We start from the raw sequence: 26,273 nt of genomic DNA, 5'->3' as shown, positions 1-26,273 counted from the left end.
CCCTTTTTTTTTTTTCCTGATAAGAAACTAAGTTTTCTTAGAAATACTTCTGAACTATAGTAGTTGCATGAATTGAATCATGAGTGCAGGACAATACATGTCTCCTTATGATCCAGATGAGGGTCCATCAATTACAGGATGGAGAGTGCAACGCTGGGAATCATCACTTCAGCCTGTTGTTCTTCACCACCAACAACAACAACAACAACAAAGCCTTTTCCCACTAAGTGGGGTCGGCTATATGAATCCTAGAACGCCATTGCGCTCATTTGTGTCATGTCCTCCGTTAGATCCAAGTACTCAAGTCTTTTCTTAGAGTCTCTTCCAAAGTTTTCCTAGGTCTTCCTCTACTCCTTCGGCCCCGAACCTCTGTCCCGTAGTCACATTTTCGAACCGGAGCGTCAGTAGACCTTCTTTGCACATGTCCAAACCACCGGAACCGATTTTCTCTCATATTTCCTTCAATTTTGTCTACTCCTACTTTACCTCGGATATCCTAATTCCCAATCTTATCCTTTCTCGTGTGCCCATACATCCCACGAAGCATCCTCATCTCCGCTACACCCATTTTGTGTACGTTGATGCTTCACCGCCCAACATTCTGTGCCATACAACATCGCTGGCCTTATTGCCGTCCTATAAAATTTTCCTTGAGCTTCAGTGGCCTACGACGGTCACACAACACGCCGGATGCACTCTTACACTTCATCCATCCAGCTTGTATTCTATGGTTGAGATCTCCATCTAATTCTCCGTTCTCTTGCAAGATAGATCCTAGGTAGCGAAAACGGTCACTTTTTGTGATCTTCGCTAGATTGCTCCGGTCATTAGTGTGGATAAGTATATAAATGGATAGAGATAGGAAAGCAAACACAAGATGTACGTGGTTCACCCAGATTGGCTACGTCCACGGAATAGAGGAGTTCTCATTAATTGTGAAGGGTTTACACAAGTACATAGGTTCAAGCTCTCCTTGAGTGAGTACAAGTGAATGATTTAGTACAAATGACATTAGGAAATATTGTGGGAGAATGATCTCGTAGCCACGAAACTTCTAAGTACCGGAGTGTGGTATCGTCTTGACTTGCCTTATCTGTCTCATAGGTAGATGTGGCATCTTCTCTGGAAGTACTCTTCCTCCATCCAGGGGTGGTATCTGTAACTGGTGGAGATGCACAAGGTAATGTATCAATTTCACTTGAAGCTTACTTGTAGTTTCATGCTTGGTCAAGCGAGATACAAACCATGTAGTAGGAGTCCCCCAAGTCGCCGAGCTGGGGGATCTGCTGAAAGAGGTGACAGACAAGGTAAGCAATCAGAGCTCCGGCTGATTGTTCACATTCTCCCTATCTTGCAGGCAGCATGAAGGATAAAGAGAAGAAAAATGAGGAGAGATGATATGGGATACTTTTGCTTTTGAAGAAGTAACTTTCCACAGGCTTATTCTTGAACTGGGCTGGAGGGTTTTCTGGTTTCCTCCAGAGTATAAGGCCGACTGAAGAATTTGAGGGTCAAAACAAGTCCATCAAATCTAGAGTACGTTCGACCCTGCTGATATGGGATACTTTTGCTTTTGGTAGAGTAGTGGATGTATCGGCACGTGTGCTGTTACGCTTGTCTCCACATGCTTCCTTGTATCCTTCTCACTTGCCCTATCTGTTCCTCAGGCAGATGCGATATCTTCCCTGGAAGCATAAGATGTTGAAGATGAGTACTCGAGAGCAATGCCAGGTAAGTAATCAGGTAAGGGGTTCCAGGCAGTCAGTTCCTGGCTGGAAGCTTGATTCCAAGTGCTGACTGATTGCTCTCTTTCTCCTTGTCTTGCAGGTAAGAACAAGGCCAAAGGAAAAGACAGGGAAAAAGCATGATATGGGATACTCTTGCTTTTAACCCTGATGATATGAGATATTCTTGCTCTACTATAGCTTGTTTACAGAGGTATTATCGGGGGGAAAGAAAGCTGAATATTTCGAAAGGCTTTGTTGGGAGTGCCCTCTCAGATAAGAGAAAGGGTTGAGCATTTTTGCAGGTCTGCCTGTCCGTTAGGGATGGAAGTCGACATATATAGGAGTCTCCCTAACATCAAGTAATAATGCTATTCCTTTACCCTACTTGGTTATAGCACGGTAGTGGGAGCTGCCAGCTTCACATGTTTTAACTCTGTCAGAGCACTTTGAAAAAGTGGTTTGTGGTATCTGGAAAGCTGATGTTGCGTGTGAAGATTACAGACCTGTCGGGGGTCTGGCTCTCGAGATTCGGAGAACGATGCCTCTTCGATTTTTGAGAAAGCAATCCTGCTGGGGGTCTGGCTCTCGAGATTCGGATAGTGGTGTCTCTTCAATTTTTGAGAAAGTAATCATGTTGGGAGTCTGGCTCTCGAGATTCGGAGGGCCGTGCCTCTTCGATTTTGGAGCAAGCAATCTTGTTGGGAGTGTTTTCTCGAATGTGAGTAAAGGTTGGGCATGTTTGCTAGTCTACCTTGCCACGAAGCACAGAGGTTGACACACAGGGACTTTCCAATTATCCAGCAGTGGTACTGTTCCTTTACCCTCTCTTCGATTTTGAGAAAGTAATCATGTTGGGAGTCTGGCTCTCGAGATTCGGAGGGCGGTGCCTCTTCGATTTTGGAGCAAGCAATCTTGTTGGGAGTGTTTTCTCGAATGTGAGTAAAGGTTGGGCATGTTTGCTAGTCTACCTTGCCACGAAGCACAAAGGTTGACACACAGGGACTTTCCAATTATCCAGCAGTGGTACTGTTCCTTTACCCTCTCTTCGATTTTTGAGAAAGTAATCATATTGGGAGTCTGGCTCTCGAGATTCGGAGGGCGGTGCCTCTTCGATTTTGGAGCAAGCAATCTTGTTAGGAGTGTTTTCTCGAATGTGAGTAAAGGTTGGGCATGTTTGCTAGTCTACCTTGCCACGAAGCACAGAGGTTGACACACCGGGACTTTCCAATTATCCAGCAGTGGTACTGTTCCTTTACCCTTGTGGGTAATAATATGGTAGCTAGACCTTCAAAATTTATGTGTCTAAACTTTGTTAGTGTTGTTTCTTTGCAATTCTTTTACCCTTCTTGGTCAGAGCGATGTAGTGGGAGCTGCAAGCTTCACGTGTCTCAACTTTGTCAGAGAACTTTGGCAAAGTTATCTGTGGTACCCATGAGCTACTGTTGCGTGTGGGAAGTGGGTGATTGAACAGTCCGATTCATGTGCTTTCTACTTCGCCAGAAATCTTCAACAGAATGCCCATAATTTCCGCAAAGCTGAGTGTGCGTGTGACAGGTGCTGACAAGGCTGGAAAAGTAGGTGCCTCTTCGATTTCTGAAATTGGCCCTCGTGGTCTCTGAGCAGCCCAGCTTTTGAGAAAGCAAGCCTCTTCGATTTCTGAGATCGGCCTTTGTGGTCTTTGAGCAGCCCAGCTTTTGAGAAAGCAAACACCTCTTCGATTTCTGAGATCGACCCTCGTGGTCTCTGAGCAGCCCAGCTTTTGAGAAAGCAAACGCCTCTTCGATTTCTGAGCAGGCGCCTCTTCGATTTCTGAAGCTTCGTCGAGTGCAGATTTTTATAGGGGCTGACATTAAGTTCCAAAGCACACTTGAATATCCACCAGTAGAAGCTCCATTCTTGCACTTCTAAGATCTTGATTTGTCAGACCTCTTCTCTCTTCAACACCTTTGAAAATGTCTGGCCCCTCCGACCGTCGTTTTGACTTGAACCTTGTTGAAGAGGCAGCCCCGCCTTCTCCAGACAACATATGGCGCCCATCCTTCGTCTCCCCTACTGGTCCTCTTACCGTTGGAGATTCCGTGATGAAGAATGATATGACCGCTGCGGTAGTGGCCAGGAACCTTCTCACTCCCAAAGATAACAGACTACTTTCCAAACGGTCTGATGAGTTGTCTGTTAAGGATTCTCTGGCTCTCAGTGTTCAGTGTGCAGGTTCTGTGTCTAATATGCCCCAACGCCTATTTGCTCGAACCCGCCAAGTTGAATCATTGGCGGCTGAAGTGATGAGTCTCAAACAGGAGATTAGAGGGCTCAAGCATGAGAATAAACAGTTGCACCGGCTCGCGCATGACTATGCTACAAACATGAAAAGGAAGCTTGACCAGATGAAGGAATCTGATGGTCAGGTTTTACTTGATCATCAGAGATTTGTGGGTTTGTTCCAAAGGCATTTATTGCCTTCGTCTTCTGGGGCTGTACCGCGTAATGAGGCTCCAAATGATCAATATCTGATGCCTCCTCCTTCTAGGGTTTTGTCCAGTACTGAGGCTCCGAATGATCCCCCTCCGGTGCCTTCTCTTTCTGGGGCTCTACCGACTGCTGAGACTTCTCCTAAGCAACCTTTGTGAAGGCTCCCTCTTGTTTGTTTATTTTGACTCAAGTATATGTACATATTTGTAACTTATCGGGAATATCAATAAATAAGCTTTCCTTCATTTCAACGTATTGTGTTAAATACACCAAAGCCTTCTTCGCTAAGTTCTTTGAATTTTCTTTTGTTGAAGCTTGTATGTTGAAGCTTTGTGAGTGGAGCATATAGGTTGAGGTAGTGTTCCCTTAATTTCCCGAGTGAGGAAAACTTTTCGGTTGGAGACTTGGAAAATCCAAGTCACTGAGTGGGATCGGCTATATGAATCTTAGAACGCCATTGTGTTCTGTCCTGTGTCATGTCCTCCGTTAGATCCAAGTACTCTAAGTCTTTTCTTAGGGTCTCTTCCAAAGTTTTCCTAGGTCTTCCTCTGCCCCTTCGGCCCTGAACCTCTGTCCCATAGTCGCATCTTCTAATCGGAGCGTCAGTAGGCCTTCTTTGCACATGTCCAAACCACCGTAACCGATTTTCTCTCATCTTTCCTTCAATTTCGGCTACTCCTACTTTACCCCGGATATCCTCATTCCTAATCTTATCCTTTCTCGTGTGCCCACACATCCAACGAAGCATCCTCATCTCCGCTACACCCATTTTGTGTACATGTTGATGCTTCACCGCCCAACATTCTGTGCCATACAGCATCGCCGGCCTTATTGCCGTCCTATAAAATTTTCCCTTGAGCTTCAGTGGCATACGACGGTCACACAACACGCCGGATGCACTCTTCCACTTCATCCATCCAGCTTGTATTCTATGGTTGAGATCTCCATCTAATTCTCCGTTCTTTTGCAAGATAGATCCTAGGTAACGAAAACGGTCGCTCTTTGGTATTTCTTGATCTCCGATCCTCACCCCTAACTCGTTTTGGCCTCCATTTGCACTGAACTTGCACTCCATATATTCTGTCTTTGATCGGCTTAGGCGAAGACCTTTAGATTCCAACACTTCTCTCCAAAGGTTAAGCTTTGCATTTACCCCTTCCTGAGTTTCATCTATCAACACTATATCGTCTGCGAAAAGCATACACCAAGGAATATCACCTTGAATATGTCCTGTTAACTCATCCATTACCAACGCAAAAAGGTAAGGACTTAAGGATGAGCCTTGATGTAATCCTACAGTTATGGGAAAGCTTTCGGTTTGTCCTTCATGAGTTCTTACGGCAGTCTTTGCTCCTTCATACATATCCTGTATAGCTTGGATATATGCTACTCGTACTCCTTTCTTCTCTAAAATCCTCCAAAGAATGTCTCTTGAGACCCTATCATACGCTTTTTCCAAATCTATAAAGACCATGTGTAAATCCTTTTTCCCATCTCTATATCTTTCCATCAATCTTCGTAAGAGATAGATTGCCTCCATGGTTGAGCGCCCTGGCATGAACCCGAATTGGTTGTCCGAAACCCGTGTCTCTTGCCTCAATCTATGCTCAATGACTCTCTCCCAGAGCTTCATTGTATGACTCATTAGCTTAATTCCCCTATAGTTCATGCAATTTTGTACATCGCCCTTATTCTTGTAGATAGGCACCAAAGTGCTCATTCGCCACTCATTCGGCATCTTCTTCGTTTTCAAAATCCTATTGAAAAGGTCAGTGAGCCATGTTATACCTGTCTCTCCCAAAACTTTCCACACTTCGATTGGTATATCGTCTGGGCCTACTGCTTTTCTAAGCTTCATCTTCTTCAAAGCTACACCCACTTCTTCCTTCCGGATTCTACGATAAAAAGAGTAGTTTCTACACTCTTCTGAGTTACTCAACTCCCCTAAAGAAGCACTCCTTTCATGTCCTTCATTGAAAAGATTATGAAAATAACCTTTCCATCTGTCTTTAACCGCGTTCTCTGTAGCAAGAACCTTTCCATCCTCATCCTTGATGCACCTCACTTGGTTTAGGTCTTTTGTCTTCTTTTCCCTTGCTCTAGCTAGTTTATAGATATCCAACTCTCCTTCTTTGGTATCTAGTCGCTTATACATATCGTCATAAGCCGCTAACTTAGCTTCTCTCACAGCTTTCTTCGCCTCTTGCTTCGCCTTTCTATACCTTTCACCATTTTCATCGGTCCTATCCTTGTATAAGGCTTTACAACATTCCTTCTTAGCCTTCACCTTTGCTTGTACCTCCTCATTCCACCACCAAGATTCCTTTTGGTGTGGGGCAAAGCCCTTGGACTCTCCTAATACCTCTTTTGCTACTTTTCAGATACAACTAGCCATGGAATCCCACATTTGGTTAGCTTCCCCCTCTCTATCCCACACACACTGGGTGATTACTTTCTCTTTGAAAATGACTTGTTTTTCTTCTTTTAGATTCCACCATCTAGTCCTTGGGCACTTCCAAGTCTTGTTCTTTTTTCTCACTCTTTTGATATGTACATCCATCACCAACAAGCGATGTTGATTAGTCACGCTCTCTCCTGGTATAACTTTGCAATCCTTACAAGTTATACGATCCTCTTTCCTCATTAGAAGAAAATCTATTTGTGTTTTTGACGACCCACTCTTGTAGGTGATCACATGTTCTTCTCTCTTCTTAAAGAAGGTGTTAGCTAAGAAGAGATCATATGCCATTGCAAAATCCAAGATAGCTTCCCCATCCTCGTTTCTCTCCCCAAAACCATGGCCACCATGAAAACCTCCATAGTTGCCTGTCTCCCTGCCCACGTGTCCATTTAAATCTCCTCCTATAAATAACTTCTCCGTCTGAGCAATTCCTTGCACCAAGTCTCCAAGGTCTTCCCAAAATTTCTCCTTCGAACTCGTATCCAACCCTACTTGAGGTGCGTACGCACTAATCACATTGATAAGTTCTTGTCCTATTACAATCTTGATTGCCATGATTCTGTCTCCTACCCTCTTGACATCTACAACATCTTGTGTCAAGGTCTTGTCCACGATGATGCCAACACCGTTTCTCGTTCTATTTGTGCCCGAATACCATAGTTTAAACCCTGAGTTTTCTAGATCCTTTGCCTTACGACCAACCCACTTAGTTTCTTGTAGGCACATAATATTTATCCTTCTCCTCACCATAACTTCTACTACTTCCATAGATTTTCCCGTCAAGGTTCCTATATTCCACGTTCCTAAACGCATTTTGCTCTCTTGAACTCTACCCTTCTGTCCTAGCTTCTTCACCCTTCCCCGTCTAATAGGATCAAAGTACTTCTTTTGTGTGTCCCGTGTAAAGTTGATAGGAGCATATGCTCCCAAACAACTTTGAGTGGAGTCGTTCGAAAAGAAGTTTCTATAGCCCCCTTGCTCATTTAACACTGTATCCGGGTGCCGATGGAGATACAGCGACCCTTGCTCACTTATCACTGTGCTCAGGCCACACAGCGCGCCACTTACGGGTGACGCCCTAGCTTTAGCGCGATTTCGTTCTGGATTCATATTCATAAGGGTTCGACGTGATCATGGAGTGCCGGCTGTCGACTACCTGACGCCCTCCCCCTCCTCCTTTATCCGGGCTTGGGACCGGCAATGTAAGATAAACTTACACGGCGGAGTTCTGTTGTTCTTCACCAAATATTTGGAAATCCTACTTCCAGTTTTGGTGGGCAGGCACCAATGCAAACTGTTTGACTATCCAAAGTGGACACAAGCATACAACCAACTAATGATTTTAAAAGTCACCAAGCAGCAGCGACAACAGCAACCACAGATGCAAGGAAGACTCCTGATTCTGGCATAGAGAAAGTAAAACGAGTCAGTTTTGATCCTTTTGACCTGCCAAGTGATGTTAGAACACTCGCTCAAATAGTCTATTCTGCTCATGGTGGTGAGATTGCTGTTGCTTTCCTCCGGGGTGGGGTTCACATCTTCTCTGGTTCGAACTTTGCACCTGTTGATAACTACAAGATTAACGTTGGAGCTGCAATTGCTGCCCCTGCCTTTTCATCGACAAGCTGCTGCTCAGCTTCTGTTTGGTATGATAGTGTTAAGGACCGTACAGTTTTAAAAATAATACGTGTTCTTCCTCCTGCTGTTCCAAGCAGCCAAGTGAAGGCAAACTCGTCAACCTCGGAACGGGCCATTGCCGAAAGGTACTTCTTCCACCTTGATAAACCTTGAAGCCCTGAAATGATTTTTTATGGATGTTTAAGTTTCGATAGAGTGATGGTCATGATGGCAGGTTTTGGTGGAGTCTTTTCGTTGGGGTTGATTGGTGGGATGTTGTTGGCTGTACGCGGAGTGCTGCAGAGGATGGCATTGGTAATAACTTTGGATTCTTTTTGGTGGTATTGTCGTGTGACTGATAAATAGCAAAGTATTTCTTGAAAAATTAGGAAACAAATTATAGGTCTCCAATTTTTTATATATGCGTTTCATGCAAAATTTCTTCGTAAATGATGTGCACATTGTGTTTTTTTGTTTGTTCGTTGCAGTTTCCCTGAACAGTGTCATTGCGGTACTGGATGCAAATTTTCATTCTCTTCCTTCTGCTCAACACAGAACGATTTGGTCCTGTAAGTTTTTAGCTACGACACAGGTTTTTCAAGATGCTTATAAATTTTCTTGTACATATTAATTTTTTCATGACAATTAGGACCAAAGGTGTCATTTTAGTGTAATTATTTGCTGTATTTTACAATGTTGTAAATCTTGATGCATTAACATTTTATTACACAATCTCGGAGATGTTTTGTTCATAATTACTCATGTGCGCGCCTCTAGATTATTGATAAAAAATTTCAGACATACGATGTAATATATTTTGTTTGTGCAAGTAGTGAAATATGCTGAATTTAAATGAATTCATGACACATAATTTTTTCTTATATGAATGGCCTGGTAGTGTTGAACATGCTCATCTGGAATTTAAAAGAAAAAGAAAAAAGACTTTTGCTGTTAAAGCCAATTGACATTACAAGCAAGAGATGTTAACAGTTCTACTTGCCAAGCAAAAGATTACCAAGAAAAAAAATCACCTAGAAAAAGGACTCATAAAATTATATCTGTTTTGATGCAGTGTCTCGACAGGTTAAAGTGCAGGCTACTGGAAGGTACAAAAGCACAAGAAGTTAGGGCAATGGTTCTAGACAAGCAAGCCGGGTTGTTAAATCCATCTGCTTTGGTACCGGAGCCATGGCAGGCATCTGGCGAAACGTTATCAGGCATTGATCCTGAAGCAACGGCTGTTGAACCAGCATTAGTTCCACATATTCAGGTTTTCTATTGACTGTTGAACTTCTTAATCTTTAACTTATTCTTTTCTCTTGTTGAAAGTTACACGCTGAAAAATGGTCATGTTTGACAATATTTTTTCTGATTGGCTATACAGAATATGCCCCGGCATAGAGGTGCAGATGCTGCTGGTTTGTTGCTCCGAGTGCTAGAACTCCGCCCTCCAGCCAAAGAGCGGGGAAGGCGCAATATGTACGGAGAGCCTTGGTCTGGTCCATATGATATGGGTCCTCAAGATGATACCACCAAGCTATGTAATTCTTCAGACCCACCTGATTCCGGATCTTTGGAAAGTTGTGATGTTTATTATGGAGCCGATGGCTTGTTGCCGAGGAAGCTTGGGATGTCTGAAAGAGATGCAGCATTTGGCCTGAACGCTTATGTGGGTCTGGGGCAATGTTTTAAAAGGCAAAGGCACAGGCGAAGCGGTTCATGGTAGCCCCGCCCAGGCGAAAGCCTTAAGGCATGCTTCGCCTCATTGTGGGACCTGAAATTTGATATATATTATATATATAATTATTTATAAAATACAATACTTTGTAAAACAAATACCAAGTCTAGTTGTACTTGGAAACTATGTCATATTGTCTTAAAATATTGTAATTAGTTATTTATGGTAAACAATTATAGAGAACTTAAGAGAAATAAGTCTGAGTGGCCACAATTATAAAGAATTTCATAGGAAATAAATGTTGAAAGATGCAATTATAAGCAATTCAAAAGGAAACAAAAGGTTGAGTGGAGCAATTATTATTAGTCACTGACTAATGCAGTGATTGGAATTGAGCAAGTAAAAACTCCATTCAGCTACACTTGAATTTAGCAAATGAGACGTAAGGAACTCGGCCCTCTCGAAGTCTGCTTATCGCAAGATGATTCACGTGAGGAGGTGGTGATTGTGATTAATGGTCTTCAAACGCTTTATATCAGATTTCAAATTTTGTTTCTGATAAGCGTGCCCAGAGTTTATAACGTTTCATGCTGTCCCAAAGTCTGCTTCAATGTACGATTTTAGATGCTAACATAGTTATATCCTGTCCTGTCCAACCATATCTTATAGGCTTCTTTGGTGCCTTTTTTCCTTTTCGATTGCTTCGTTTAGCATCTCACTTGTTATTATATTAACTAATTTATGAATTTGAAATCCACACACAGGTTTTGCCGAGGGTTGAGGCGTTTGGTTCCACAAATTTCAAACTGGTAGGGAGAACAATTTCACCAGCACCTTATACATTCAGTTTAAACATCTTTGGTAATTTGGTAAATGATAATCACAATGGAGACGATGCTGTCTAAACCCCGCAACCTAAATGTAACCAGTCATCTTTCAGCAATATAGCACTGAGATTATTACCGTTAAAATAGTTTGCCTTCATATTTTCACCTATTTGAGTAGTTTCCATGCAGAACCCCATTGCCACTAAACTCGGAGGGAAATTGTTATATGACCCTTTGCCAGATTGGAGGGAGGTTAGTTTTTTCTCTTTCGAATCAACATTGCGAGATTGTGCTAAAATAGGCTGTGCCATCTAAACTATAACTCCTTATGCTTTTGGTTATTGTTCTATTCTGATCAACCTTCCGGACTTGTTGCACATTTTTGTCGATCTCGACTAATCACTGCCTAGGTTTTACCGGCTTCGCTTCCCGTCTTGTGTGGGGATTATCAAACATGGAGCAGATGCTGTGGTCTGTGTCTTCAACGAGCTTTAATCAAGTCAAACTGATCTGAATGGAAACCCGGAAGTTCTAGTCCAATTGCTGGTGATATTTACCCTCCTCCGGCTTTCGATGACTTGCTTCGGTAATCTCTTCCTTCCCTAAGGGTTGTCCAAGTATTTGACGGTTTGATTACGTTGAGGAACAGTTGTATAGTTTTAAGATTACAAGGACCGAAAGCGTGCTTCGCATCTAGCTGTGACTCGCGATGAAACGTATGTAGTCTTAAGGGAAATTACAGATTTCTGATACAATTGCTTGGAAACTATTGTTACGTCAGATGAACTACACCATTTTGTCTCTCCATTTCTTTTTAACACCTGTTTGGTTCTGAGATTTGGATTGAAGAATAACAAACATATAACTACCGGAATCGAGACATTTTCAATGGAAAACTCACTAAAAACTATGAGTTCCCACATTTTTGTGAAAAATGCAAAATTTTTATTTTCTCGAAATATTGTCCATTAGCATTAAGGAAAACATTTTAAGGCATTTGGAAGCAATTTTACGGTTTATTGAGCAATAAATGTGTATTTAGTAGAATATTTAAGCTGAAAACTAAAAAAAAATAAGTGAAAAATATAGTAGTAGTGAGGCCCAAAACAATGTCAAATTGGGTTTCCACCCTCAGGAATATCATCGGAAAGTCTTATATTAATTTTCAATACTTCATGGTGAGGCGCAAGTGAAAATAATTGATTGAACGATGATTTAAGTACGAAATTTTAAAACTGACTAAAAACTGTGAGTGTTAACCCATGTTTTTTGGGAAAAACTCAAATTTTTTATTCTCGCGAAATATTTTTCATGAGCATTAAGGAAAATTTTATAAGGCATTTGGTAGTGGTTTACGATTTATTAAGCAATAATCAATATTTAGTAGAATATTTAATATGATAACTAAAAAATAAGTGAAAAATATAGTAGTGAGCCCCAGAATATAGTAGTTAACTTAATACCCACGTTTTTTTTTGTGAAAAATGCAAAATTTTATTTTCTCGAAATGTTTTCCATTAGCATTAAGGAAGCCTTACATTGATTTTCAAAACTTCATAGTGAGGCGAATGTGAAAATATTAGATTGAATAATTATTTAAGTACGAATTTTTAAAACTGACTAAAAACAGTGAGTGTTGTTCCATATTTCTTGTGAAAAATGTAAATTTTTTATTTTCGCGAAATATTTTCCGTGGGCATTAAGGAAAACTTTATACGGCATTTGGATGCAGTTTTATGATTTATTGAACAACAAATATATATTTAGTAGAATATTTAAGACAAAAACTATAAAAGTAAGTGAAAATTATTTAGTGACATTGTTGTAAACGTGTTCCACCCTCAAGAATACCAACGGAAAGTCTTACATTAATTTTTAAAACTTCATAGTGAGGCAAAAGTGAAAATAAATAGATTGAACGATGATTTATGTACGAATTTTCCAAACCAACTAAAAACAATGAGTCACTCAAATTTTTTATTTTCAAAAAATATATTTCGTGAGCATGAAGGAAAACTTTGTAAGGCATTTGGAAGTAAATTTACGATATATTGAGCAACAAATGCATATTTAGTAGAATATTTAAGCAAAAAAAAAAAGTGAAAATTGTAGTAGTGAGGCCCAAAATATTGTCAAATGGGGTTCAACCCTCAAGAAAGATGATTTAAGTATGACTAGGCAAGAATCAGTAGCGTGGTACCGATCTTTCCTATTCCAATTTCTTTAATTTATTTGAGTAACCACTATTAAATTAAAATATCTTTAACTTTAGGTTTAAAAACGTTGATTACAAGTGTTTAAATATGAATAATAATAAAAAAATTCACGGAAAAATATATTTTAAAGAACATAAATATGATAATTTGTTGTTATGGTAAGAAAGGGAGATTGGTATGATCTTAGCGACTAGTATAAGGTGTAGTCGCTATCTTAATAGCGACCTTTGTTGTGGACAATCAGTAGCAAAGTAATGATCATATCATTTTCTATTTTATTTATTTATTTTATGTATTTTCTCATTGAATTTTGTTTTTCTTCCTACCTTACTTTATTTAGATTCAAATACCATTAGATTCATATTTATATCTTTGTTTTCGAGTGTTTTCACATGGATTATAAGTAAATTTTCACCGAAAATATATTTTGTAGAACATGAAGATAATAGTTTGGTGTTATGGAAAGGAAAAAAGAAAATTTCAACAAAAACAAAAAATCATAAAATTGATGGTTTAGGCGCAGGGAGATGCAGAAGTAGCATAAGCCCAACGAGCTCAGGCGTTAGCCGCAACACATACTCATGCCCTCGGGAATGCCCAAGGCGCAGCAGAAGCAGTTGACGCCCATGAGATTTCGGGTTTAGGAGTGTGTGAATAGTAATGGGTTGTAAAATAACACCATAAGTTTTGGCTCGCTACAGAGCAGCATAATTTTTTTTTTTAAGAAAAGGTTACCATGTTAAAAATGACGGCTTTAGTGTGAATTTTATCAGGATTTATACAATATTTTCTTAAAACAATATTCATTTTCTGGTTAAAATGTCACTAGATGTAAACTTGGGAGATACAACTCCACAGAGTTCTTCATTCATAGTACATAGGTGCTCATTTAAAAAGGAAAATAAATTACATAGGAATATATACATGAATTGAAATCAAACTAAATAAAAATAAAAGTTCCAAGTAATTATTCTTAGCCGTTAAACGTAAATAAGTTTCACTCCTTGATCTAGGCTGGTTGGCCCCATGCTGCCCAATTAGCTTCACTACCGACACGTGGCATGTTGGGAATCCTTGATTGGACGTCAACCTTGAAGGTGGCCCCACACATAACCCCCTCACTATCAACTCTAGGCATTGCCTTCATCTTCTTGGTTGGATGCTCAAAGCTCATCAATCCTTGCTCACTGTGGAACATGCACCCTGCGACCAAAATTGCACCCATCAAAAAATTAGAAGCTAAATAATAATGTTAATTTCAATTTTATTATAAGTTTCACAATAGGCCGTGTTTGAGGAGAAATTTATCAGTGCTTCAAGAACGTAGCCCAATACATTAAGTATCATAATACAAGTGGTTAAATTTTTTTTTTTCAAGTATCCAACCACTTGATTATAGCACTTGGTGTACAGGACCATATTCCTCGGTACACTGAAAAATCTCTCGTGTTCGAGTTCAACCATTTTTGTATTCGTGCAAGTTTTGAGCCATGTAACTTGTCGTGTTAATGTTGATAGTGTTTTACATACCGGTTGGAAATGGGGCAAAAGATTTAGCACAGCTTTGTTTCATGACCCCCAAGTTATCAGAAATCACCACCGAGCCATCTGTTGCAATGCCCCAGAACATGCTAACCCCTTCATTAGCACCCTGCACAAAAACAAACCACAACCAGAAAGGCTAAGAACACACGAACCCTAAGCACAAATTTGATAAGGACACCCAGCCTCTTCTATCTGCATTTGATTCATTTGGCACTTACCAGTGCAGCAAAGACGGTTCCAGCCTTGGTGTCATAAATCACAAATCCAAAGCTTCCATCAAGATCCTTGAGGACCTGATCAGCTGGGTACGGGCCGCGGTCGCGAAGAGTCCGATAGGCCTCCACCACAAACATGGCCTCATTGGTGCCCTTCGACAGCCCGTACTGCTTGATCAGGCTGCAGAGGTTGTTCAGGCCCCCAAGAAAAATGCAGTATATGTTGTTCAAAGAACAGAACACCCTGCAATGAATTAATCAATTAATTAATTAAAAAAAAACAAGGATTTAGATTCGTGATTGCCCCAAATGTCGTATACAGAAATTCTACGTTCATGACGTTCGTTCGTTCTTAATGTCTGTATGTATATGCACGCAAGCATTACCGTTTTTGAGATGAGTAGGGGTTGGTTGGAGGAACATAAGCAAGCAAAGCTGTGTTTCCAAAACAGACTGAAAAGGCATTGTTTGGATCATGGCAGGACATGAAGTCTTTGGCAATTTCTTGAGGCTTCATGGCGGGATTGGCGGAGGCAGCGGTGGGGCTGTGGAGCTCCTGCGGTGGCTGCACTACTTCCTTGTTGAATATTGCAAGCATTTTCAAAAACAGATTTTGGATCTCAAATTTCTCAAACACAAAGGAGGGTACTAAGAAGTTGACACTGGCAAAGGGAAGTGATGGAGATTAATGCATTATCGTTGGGGTATATAGGTTATATAGTAAATATTCTGAGGGAGAGAGAAAGTAGGAAAAGTATGCGTGGCAATATTATCCAAAACTCTCTCTCTCTTCTATTAGTTAGGGAGATTAGATTCATAATCTATTTTTATCTAGGGCATACCTTGACTTCGTACATTCTAAGAAGATTTTTTTCGTTACAAACAAATTATAGTTTAATACTTGTGTAATATATGTTTTTTAGATCACATTAGTATTCGTGTCCGTTTATACATTTTAGTTAGAGATGATTAATTTCTTTATGGTAATAAACAACACGACAGTATCTTTTTACTAAAGTTAGTAACAAATTTGGACCCTCTTCGAACTTTAGTGTCTGATGTCTAACAACTAGTAAATTTGATCCCCTATTTTGTGCAAAAGAGAATTTGAGCCCTTGGTTTGTGTAAGTAAACCAACGGAATAAGTTAATGAGGACCGTTAGATTCAATTTGAATGGTTCAGATTGCCTGATCTTTGGGCTTAAGACAATAAGATTAAGAGTGGATCGCTGTCTGTTTGTAATATAGCGATATTTTGCCATACCTAAAAAAAAGTGTGAATTTCGAGTAACAATAATATTTGAGTAAACCATTCAAATCCTTTAGATCATAAACCAGCTAAAAATTTGCATAAAAAAATGGTGCAACGGTTGGATCACGTTTGTTTAGTTTAATCCATCTGCTATGCAAATTTTAAAGATTAGATTCATGTAATGTAACGGCTAAAGCACGATGGTTCGGGCTGTTATTACCAAAATCTGTTATCCTAGTCAGTCGGATGATTAGAAAATGGAGATAAAACAGAAAGGGTATTTTGGAAACAGTCAAAACGTGTTGAGTTGTACGAACGCTCTTATCCAAAACTGAAGAACAAGTATAAACAAAGTACTGAAAAATGTGTTGTGAGTGACAGTGATCTGAGTCATCCAATCCAACCTTTTATTTTATTTCATTACTCTTTTGACTGTTCCCCGCGCCTCTGACACATACACGTGGCTCATAATCAACAGCCTAAATAAGAAGAAATTTTTTATTATACTCAAAACACAAATGATATATAACGTGTTATTATATAAGTAGAGACAAGTTTTATTTTCTAAGTAGTTAATTTTTTAACACAAGTACCTCACAATTTATGTAGTGACACGTACTGTATCATCCATGTTCCGGGTATAACAATTTATTCCAATGAAGCTGAAATTACGAAAATACACCATTTGAAAGCGGTTATCGAACTTATCAAGTCAACTAGACTTCTCAAACAGATGTTTTTCGTGTTTATCATTTTCGTGTCATACTAGTTATATTAGTGAATCGTATTGTGTCAAACCTGCTATCTTAATGAGTTGTATCCTGTCAATTTTAGAATTCTTAATAGGTGATCCGATAACGACTCGAATCGTTAAGGGCCGTGTCATTCTAATATCTAGACCTTGCAACCACAAACATGTCCATTTCATACCCGTTATCTTAACGGGTTCTTAACAAATGATATGATAACGACGCAATTCATTTACGTATTTTTTTCTCAATAATGACCCGACTCGTTAACAAGTTGATCTGAAACCTAAATTTCAATGTCGTTTCTTGTCAGATTAACGAGTCAGTGCAAGAATTTACCAATTCTACAAGTAAATATATTTGTTGAATTTTTTTGGCAGGAATGAAAAAAAAAATCAAATAAAAAGAATAATAAGGGGGAGCCAAAGTGGAGTTTATTATGGTGAGGGAAATCAACATGAGAAATCAGTTTTTGATGCTTTTGTACAAACATCGAAAATAAATAAAGAGTTGCTCGGCAAATCACAAGACCACCATTAATCTTTAGTTTGTACACTATCATATTGATACAAACCAACCTAAATTGCCCGAAAAGCCAGGCCAAACATCAAAACATCTAGAGAAGGCACTCGTCGATTTTCGGTTCCTTGAGCAACCACTACCCACATCAGAAAGTTCGCTTTGAAACGTACAGCTAATTTACATCACAAGAAAAAGATAAAAACCCAGGCCGGGGGCTTGGTACTCTTACGCACTGTAGTCCCTGTTGTAGTATTTCTCTTCTGGATAGTAAACGGCATGCACTATGTTACCTCCGAATTTTCTCCCACCGAGTACATTCTTTGCGTTGGCGCAACCCCCAGTGTCAGTATATTCCAAGAATACCTGAAAACGTTGCATAATTATGGAGAGAAGGAAGCTACATGTTCAATCCCCGAGAAAAAAGAACACCATTAAGAGCACAGTGAATAGATGCAGCACGGTAGTTTTACCTTTCCAACGCCTGGAATCTGTTCTCCGTTTTGATCCGCACGAGGAATAACAACATTCACCAGAGTTCCTAATCATTCAAAACAAGAGAAACTCCTCAGTTAACTTACAATCATAACCATAGCAAATGCCAAGCAACGGAAATCTCTTATAGTCTCCACTTGTTTTGCGGCACTGTATAATATGATTGTTTCCCCTATGCAACGAAAGCAGGAAAAAGACGTGGTCCGGTTGTACAGTACATATCCTAACTTTAATTGCAGAAGCCAAAATTTTAAATATTTTATTTTGGAAGTCTTAAGAAATTACATCGGGTAGATGTTCAGTACTTCATTCTTTCCTGGTAAGTAGTTTAACGGTCAAGGTTTGGCCAACAAAATAAGCTAAGTAATAAAACAAATTCATTCTCGGAAATTTTTATTGAGTGCTTTCAGAGGTCCAGGCACTCAAATTTAATTATCCCTAAAATATTCACTTGAAAAGAAAAAAAAATCAAACGTCTCTGCTCAGCAAAATACAAACATCCACGCACACACCAAAAGATTTAATAAAAATGAACAGGTAGACAGGTTACGAAGAAAATACCAAATTTGCTGCATTCATCCCTCATGTCTTCTAGTATTTCGACATACTCTTCATCATCACCTAGTTGATCAGCAGTAATCGCCTTCATCATGAGAAAATACATGAATCAGCCAGTTGGAACAATCAAATATTAACTCATAATAAACTATCCTAATTTTTTTTTAAATGGAGGGTGCCAAAACTAACTATACAAACAAAATGCATGAATTCTATATAACTTTATTTTCAACTACGATACAACCTCAGTCAAGCATAGGACTTTTGTGGGAGTTTCACCACTAGCCATTGTTGCCATTCCAGCTCCTAGAAGATTGAAGTCACCAACCTGCAAGGCCATTTTCTACAACGAAAGACATAACTCAACAATGCACTCCAAAAACATAAACGGGGAACCAATGATATGTATTCCATACCTGCATGGCTATATGCTGTTGTGCCTGTACCAAGATATTTTCTTGCTCTGTTTTAGACTGCCCGTTGCTGTAAAATCATTGCAAAAAGGTTTCAAATTATCTAATTGGCTTGAAAGAAAAAAAAAGATCAGGCTTGCCCTTTAGTTTGAAAGAATACCAACCTGGCAGTAGCACGCCGGACAGTTAAAGTTTTATCACCCATTTTTAAGCCGTTGAGAGCACCGCAAGCAATGTCTGTCACAGTTGGATCCTGAAGTTCTAGAACATTAGTTGACCAGATTTCCAGGAGTGACCTCCAAGAATCATAAAACAGTATATATGTATTAAAGAGAGAAGAAGGCCTAAAATCAATCACTAAGTAGAAAAAAAAAACAATTGAAAATGTGACAACAATCAAAATCAAAAGCCAGGATTTTAGTATGTACCTGATAAACACAGAATCCATATCCTTTAGAGTTTCCTGTGTCTTTATCCTTTACGAGGTCAAAACCACGGAGAGGTCTGCAGTGATCAATATGTTAAATTTGCAAATACAATTTATCATAAATGAGGAACGTCAAGATTGCTGGAAATTTAAGCCCATACCCAAAGGACTGTAGCAACTCTCTAATCTGAGCTTCAGTGAAGTAGTAAGGTAGCCCACCCACAAAGATACGGTCAGGTCCCTCAGCTCCACCAACAGCACTGCCAAACAAATACAAAATTAATACAACATAAGACTATTACAACTCAACACCAAATTTTTTAAAAGTAATTCTAAAGAGTATGAAACTAAAGTAGTCTTCAAATTAAATAACCTAACTCAACCTACCCTTGTGTGAGACCAACGGCAGCTAAGTTAAGGTGAGGACTTGGTTGGCTAGGACCAAGCGCTGCAGCTAAAGTAGGATTGTAGTCTGTTGGCCTTCGTACCCTCACAGCAACCCCCTGATAAATCAAAAGGAGCATGTCAACGAAGAAACATTTCCTTCATACCGCACAGAGCACACAGAAAGAAAGAATAAAACATTATCCAAAGATTCTGAAACCTAAGCCCCATCATAACCAACAAGTACAAATCTCAATTTATTTTTACACATTTAAGATAAGTCTCTATAAAATTGTATGGTTCCTTACCCAATAGAGTTAACCAACTTAATGAATTTGATAATACTGAAAATAGAAAAGGCTTTAATCCGATAGACATGATAACATTTAAGTTCTACACCAGTTATGCTTCTTATTTTACCCTCACATTCTTCTTTAACAGTACTTTACCAGTAACGCCCTCCCCTATGACAATTATAAACAGATCAAACAAAAAACAAAACTGTAATGATAAATTGAAATTGACATGCCTCAAATATAATTCCATCTAATGCCATTGCATTACTTGCTTCTTCAACCGTTCTCATCTCCACAAATGCAAACTTCTTCTCATGATTAATATAGACATTTACTACCGCATCACCTGCAAGTTCAGATACTGGAAAACACACTGCCCTCAGATAAAACCCATGAGATAATATAAATGCACTGCTAGTCTAGATCCTGAATCATGTAATACATTAAGGTGCATGCTGAACTTGGTTAAAGTGAGACTATGATTACACATACCTGGACCAACAGAATTTCCTCCAATGGCAGCCATGACTTGGCTAAAGAATGTGGCAATTGTCTGACAAAAAGATCAATTCCATCAAAGTCTTTCAAGGAATACAAGAAAAATACTTTGAACAAGAAAGAGGCAAACAAGAATTTCAAAAAAATGTAAAACATTTAATCAAAATTTTGGCTTATTTGTAACCCAGTGCAGTTGGCCCTGTAACAACCTACAAAAAAACTGCCTTATGAGCTTCCTTATGTACATAGTAAATCCCCAGATTCTGGAGTGATGACACAAAAGGCATCAAACTTTAGCCTAGATTCGCTGTCCATCTCAAGTATAGACTCAAAACATTTGCTGTTACTTGGGAAAGAATCCAAAACGAAAAACCAGAAATATAACCTGCTCATTAGCCAAGGGAGGAAGCCCACCAACATATACCCGACGTGCATGCCTTGTAGCCTGCAAAAGAGAAAGATATATATCCTGCTCATCGGCCAATGAAAACGCCGTTCATGTATTTATGAGAAAAATAAACCATGTAAATTTAAATATATGAACACAAATATAATAATTTTACCTGCTGAGTCATGGCTTGGGCTGGCATCAAAGGAAGAGCCATCTATAACATACAAAAGCACATGAAGTTATTCACAAAGAACACAAATGAAAATTTGAAATCGAGATTTCATAGAAGCTTATACTGGTGAAACGTACATGCGATGCCCCAAAAGGTAATGAATTTTGTACTACTCCTGGCATCATTTGCGGAATACCTGACAGTTGTCCTGCATTATTATTATTGACAGAAGTGGAGCAAGCAATAACAGAAGGATATGTAGTATAGCTTTCCAGAAAAAAATGTCGCAACTACACTGGTAATGTAATCCATCTGAAAGCCCAGAAGTATCTTTTACATTACATATAAAGCTAATATTTCATACCTAAGATATACCATGAAATAGTAAAGTAAGAAACAAATTCCATCAATGGGGATGGTGGGGAAATATCTGTAAGTCTACCAAATGGCAACTGTATCAGTCGAAGGAGAAGAATGTCCAGCTAATCGTTCCATTGGTTCTCCCTTGAACATCAATTGACGTAGTCATGCCAACTCAACGTCGCCTTCTTACCCAAACCATAAAAGCAAACACATACAAACAACAACACAACAACAACCAAACAACACAACAATGGCTCTCAGTTTCCGCAATAAACCAATAAGAAAGATAACTTCTAACATGCTCAAATAAATAACAGGAGATCAGGAAGCTAAACTCAAATGAAAAGTGTTACATATACTTTGACAAGAATTTGGTGATCGGGTAGTTAGATCCAAACCTGAAACGGGAGCATTAGGCAGCACTGACCCAGCAGGTGGTGCCATGTCAAAGCCACTTGTACGCTTGCTGCAGACAAAGATTTCAGCAAGATTACAATGGAACAATGCAGCTTTCAAGACAAATACTAACAGCATCTATATTATGTTTTAAACACCTAAAGCTTTTAAAATAGAAAATAATATCCGAACAACATTACTAAACACCAAATGCATAACCTAAGTGAGCGAGAGAGATATATTTCTCATCGACTAAAAATACAATCAGATATGTCATGATCAAGAACAATATGAAAGTGAACGTTTATGTAGAAGTTCCCCTTACCTCTTTGAACGAGAACGGGAAGGAGATCTGTCACTTGAGGGAGAACGAGAACGTGATCTATGTCTATGCCTCCTTTCTCTATCTTGATCATAATCACGATGCCTACAAGACAAACATACAATGCAAGCAAACGAAAAGTCAAAATTTTGTTTTTCCACTTACCAAGTCCACAATTCAATTGAAGTTAAGAGAACACCTTGGATATTTTATTTCATTAAAACGCAGTGCGGGAAGACTCAAACCACAGTATGTATCAGTAATTTATAGAACAAATAAGAAGCACATGTTTAACCTGTCAAAATCTTCGTTTCGACTGCGGCGATAGCCATTGTACGAGTTCCTCCCTCTGTCAAATCTTCCACTTCTATCCTTATACTCCCGTGTATACCGGCCACCATCTTTTTCTCTATCTTGACCTCGGTCTCGCTCTCGATCTCTCCACGAGCTCTCACGTTCTGATCCACGAGAATTCTGCCGAGGCAATCAAAACATCACTCAGCCATTCGATAATCGTCACACAAACATACATAACAGAAACCGCTATCCGAAAAAACGTATGCATCATTCTTTCAGGTAATTCATTTAAAATTCATCGTTTCCTCTAGGGATTCACACTCAAATACGCCCAATTACTTCCTAATTTCATGCCCTAATTGATTTAACAAACAGAAACACAAACATCATACTCTAAAACAAAAATTACAAAAAAAAAATTAATCCGATTCGACAAATTGACAAATCAAACGAGAAAGCATAGCTTCGGAAATTGGATTAACGAATTAACAGAAGGGAATTCAGAAAAGAACCTTGCTGCCGCCTTCGAAATCTGACATTGTAGCAGTCCGAATTTCAAATGAGAAGAACCCTAAATATGTAAATTCGCTGAAACCAGAAGCTCGCGATTTGCAGGCTCTTTTGATCTGGTGTATGTGATTACCATCACGTCTAACTAAGCTCCGTCTCGGCATTGGACGCGATTGCTATTGGGCCTGTTTGGACGGCGCCGATTCGGTAACTTTAAACTAGGCCCACATGCAATAAACCGTTTTTATTTAGATAAAGCCTGCTACATTAAACGGGCCTAAGTCGGCCCATGAAGGCCCACCAGGTGCCACATTAACAAAAAAGCCCTTTCGGCAAGTCTCAAGACCGTTTATTCAGAAATAGCAATTGCTCGTTGGGAGTACGACCGTCGCTACTAAAGAGACTGCATCTTGATTATACTTATTTTAAAATAAAGAATTTTAATAAAAAGTTTTCGGTACTGTTTATTTTAACGAAAAACTATATTTTTACACTAAAAATCAATTATGCTACTATTCACCTTACCCTTTATTTTGTCTTTATCGTTAAAACTCAAAGTGAACACTATCAGAAGTTTTTTGTTAAAGTTTTCAATAAAATAACAAGAATAATCAACTAATTCTCCAACAAGAATAAAGTAAGGAAAAAGGCAAGAGAGGACCAATTGGTTATAAACACCAAGGAAACGACGAAAAACGTCGGGAAACATGACGCTGCTCTCAAAACAGCAGTTGGAGGAGACAGCAGTCGGGAGTGGAGCAAGGGCAAGTGAGATTTCTTTTAGTTGCATGTTTACTTATCTATTAGAATAGTGGTGACAGTGTTGACCCTAGAAACTACCAAGCCTACGTGGCGCGCATGCCGAGTAATCTATAAGCTAACTACGTCATTCGGTGAATGCGGGGCGTGCCAACTCGTCGGCCGAGCTCAGCCGAGGAGTAAATTTTGTTGATGTTGCGTTGGGTGCGCGGCTGACTTATGCGTCTTGCGATTGCGGCCGAGAAAGGAACACGTCTCGGCCTCTTGGGCTCTCGAACCTGAAGACAAGGTTACTATTCTTACGAAGTTCACGAGTCGTCGTCGTCGGATTCAGTCACAGTGATGTTATTCGTCAGAGTAAACTCACGCCGAATCGACACCAGAGTGTAAGGGCACAAATACTCAAAGCAAATATAAGTTTTAATGGTGAATGTGGTTCGGCCGTCCAAATGCCGAACTCTAAATCCCACTTGGGAATATCCAATCATAAAATAACTCGGCAAGCAAAGCGCCGAGTTCGATATACCGTAACACCTCACTTCGCCGAGAAGGCTAATGAGATGACCTCAATCAATAAGGATCCAGAAATCCTCCTTGACCGAGACTTGGATAGGTAATCAACCGTTCTCGCCGCAGTGCTGTTGATACCAATGGAAGATACTGCGAGGTCGACTGATTCTACGGTGACAGAGCTATCTATGCCGACTTAAGATATCACCGGTTGCTTTCACAGTGCTGTTGATGCCAACGGAAGATGTGTCAGCGAAAAAGAAAGAAAAAATCTCAAGTTGTTGAGTTTGCGCAGGGCAGTTTTGTATTGATTTGCAGGGGGATTGAATGATGCGCAGCCTCTTCTATTTATAGCAACGGCTCCCCCCAAGGTCGAGTTAAAAACCTACTCGGACTAGGTCTTCTTCTCCTGATCAGCACCAACTCGACCAGTCCTACTTTCACTAGGATTGTGAACCTAGTCCTTAACCGAGCCGGATTCGCTTCCGGGTCCTACCGAGACTCCTCATTGCACTAGGACTCGACTTCTTGCGTTATGACCTAGCCGACCTAGGTTTGGAGGCCCACGTACTAAACGATCCATGGTATTCTTGTCGCAAGGCCTTCTGGGCCGAGAATGATTCTATACTCGGCCCAAACTATTATTTTGGGCCCAAACAGACAGCCACCACCGAATTAAGGTGATGAGTAAATTTGCATTCCAAATGATTCAATTCTTAGTTTTATAAGGATCGAACTCTAAGATTTGGAATAGTGAATTAGATTTCAAATTTTTAATTACAAATTACAGCATGTTCGAAGATTACTTAATAAACAACAAAAGTAATTATAAAATAATTTTAATAAAATTCAGAGATAAATGTAAAAGAGAATTTCAAAAGTAAGATTCTCCCCATAAACTCTATTATAACATCCCAGCACGAGCCAGCATGTTCGGAGATTACTTAATAAACAACAAAAGTAATTATTAAATTATTTTAATAAAATTCAGAGATAAATGTAAAAGAGAATTTCAAAAGTGAGATTCTCCCCATAAACTCTATTATAACATCCCAGCATGAGCCCCCACCACATCCCGGGCTCGACTTCACCGTAGCATGATATTGTCCGCTTTGGGTCCCGACCACACCCTCATGGTTTTGTTTCTGAGAACTCACACGAAAACTTCTATGTGGGTCACCCATCATAGGATTGCTCTCTCGCGAACTCGCTTAACTTCAGAGTTCTGACGAAACCTGAAGCCAGTGAGCTCCCAAAAGGCCTCGTGCTAGGTAGGGATGAGAATATACATATAAGGCTTACAGGATCTACTCCCCCGGGTGATGTGGGATGTTACAATCCACCCCCTTAGGGGCCCGACGTCCTTGTCGGCACACTTCAGGCCAAGGATTGGCTTTGATACCAAATTATAACATTCCGGCCCCCGCCCCCACCACATCCCGAGCTCGACTCCACTGTAGCACGATATTGTCCGTTTTGGATCCCGACCACGTCCTCACGGTTTTGTTTTTGGGAACTCAGACGAAAACTTCCCAGTTGGTCACCCATCATGGGATTGCTCTCGCGCGAACTCGCTTAACTTCGAAGTTCCAACGAAACTCGAAGCCAATGAGCTCCCAAAATGCCTCGTGCTAGGTAGATATGGGAATATACATATAAAGCTTACAAGATCCACTCCCCTGGGCAATGTGGGATGTTACATCTATACTACCTCATATTTTTTACACAACTAATTATAACTTATGCACGAAAATTGATATTAAATTATACGATGACAAAGAATCCATAGAAAATTCACTTTGCATTACTCAAACTCGAGATTCTAACTTTATGTCAATCCGACACCTTCTCAATTTAATAGCTAAATTACAAACATATAATCAGCCGTCAATTCAGCAAAATAAAATAAAATAAAATAAAACAAATAAACAAACAAACCAAGCTAGATTGGAGGATTGGAGGATCGGAGGATAGCGTCCGGAGAAGGTCCTAGTCGTCCCCTTTGACTTGTTTCTTGATCTGACGACGCAGAGGATGTCGTACAAACCACAAAACGTGAGCACTGACGTTAATAAGAGGCACCACCACATCAAACATCATTAGCGTTAGCTGAGATTAGCGGATCTAAATTAAAGCCTGAAAGATGGCCCAAGAAAATCATGGTCTGTTTTTGGATCCTTGTGGGGTAGGTGAGGCACAATGGGCCC

At 39.8% G+C, this 26,273-nt stretch overlaps 3 protein-coding genes across 7 annotated transcripts in view; 1 reads left to right on the top strand and 2 right to left on the bottom strand.

Moving 5' to 3' along the window:
* The window catches only part of LOC126622359 (disease resistance protein RUN1-like), a 47,162-nt gene extending 46,973 nt beyond the window's left edge, over window positions 1–189 (top strand). Inside the window, exon 6 of the transcript XR_007623407.1 lies at window positions 90–189. The gene's annotated coding sequence lies outside the window, so the exon portion shown is untranslated. The remainder of the gene's footprint in view (window positions 1–89) is intronic.
* Window positions 190–13,801: 13,612 nt separating this feature from the next.
* On the bottom strand, window positions 13,802–15,452 carry LOC126622373 (stem-specific protein TSJT1-like). Its single transcript, XM_050291095.1, has 4 exons — window positions 15,142–15,452; window positions 14,759–14,999; window positions 14,526–14,646; window positions 13,802–14,198 (listed from the first exon to the last, which is right to left on the bottom strand). Exons 1-4 carry the CDS (start codon window positions 15,351–15,353, stop codon window positions 14,005–14,007), a joined length of 768 nt encoding a protein of 255 aa, XP_050147052.1. The 5' UTR covers window positions 15,354–15,452; the 3' UTR covers window positions 13,802–14,004.
* A 1,769-nt stretch (window positions 15,453–17,221) lies between these two features.
* LOC126622362 (splicing factor U2af large subunit B-like) lies at window positions 17,222–22,976 on the bottom strand. 5 transcript variants are annotated; one of them, XM_050291077.1, is made up of 18 exons: window positions 22,800–22,976; window positions 22,286–22,464; window positions 21,994–22,095; window positions 21,671–21,738; window positions 21,047–21,117; window positions 20,910–20,951; window positions 20,732–20,815; window positions 20,341–20,401; window positions 20,082–20,209; window positions 19,556–19,671; window positions 19,330–19,428; window positions 19,170–19,245; window positions 18,906–18,994; window positions 18,745–18,811; window positions 18,573–18,671; window positions 18,332–18,413; window positions 17,749–17,816; window positions 17,222–17,641 (listed from the first exon to the last, which is right to left on the bottom strand). In XM_050291077.1, exons 1-18 carry the CDS (start codon window positions 22,959–22,961, stop codon window positions 17,504–17,506), a joined length of 1,731 nt encoding a protein of 576 aa, XP_050147034.1. In that variant the 5' UTR covers window positions 22,962–22,976; the 3' UTR covers window positions 17,222–17,503. The 5 variants fall into 5 exon arrangements, with proteins under 5 accessions (XP_050147034.1, XP_050147036.1, XP_050147037.1 ...); XM_050291079.1 differs by having other exon boundaries at window positions 18,573–18,656; XM_050291080.1 differs by having other exon boundaries at window positions 20,732–20,791.
* Window positions 22,977–26,273: the final 3,297 nt, after the last annotated feature.

The sequence above is a fragment of the Malus sylvestris genome, chromosome 5 (assembly GCF_916048215.2).
Source record: "Malus sylvestris chromosome 5, drMalSylv7.2, whole genome shotgun sequence".
NCBI lineage: Eukaryota > Viridiplantae > Streptophyta > Magnoliopsida > Rosales > Rosaceae > Malus > Malus sylvestris.
Note: the sequence above shows the minus strand (reverse complement) of the source record. Positions and strands in the feature narration are given on the sequence as shown.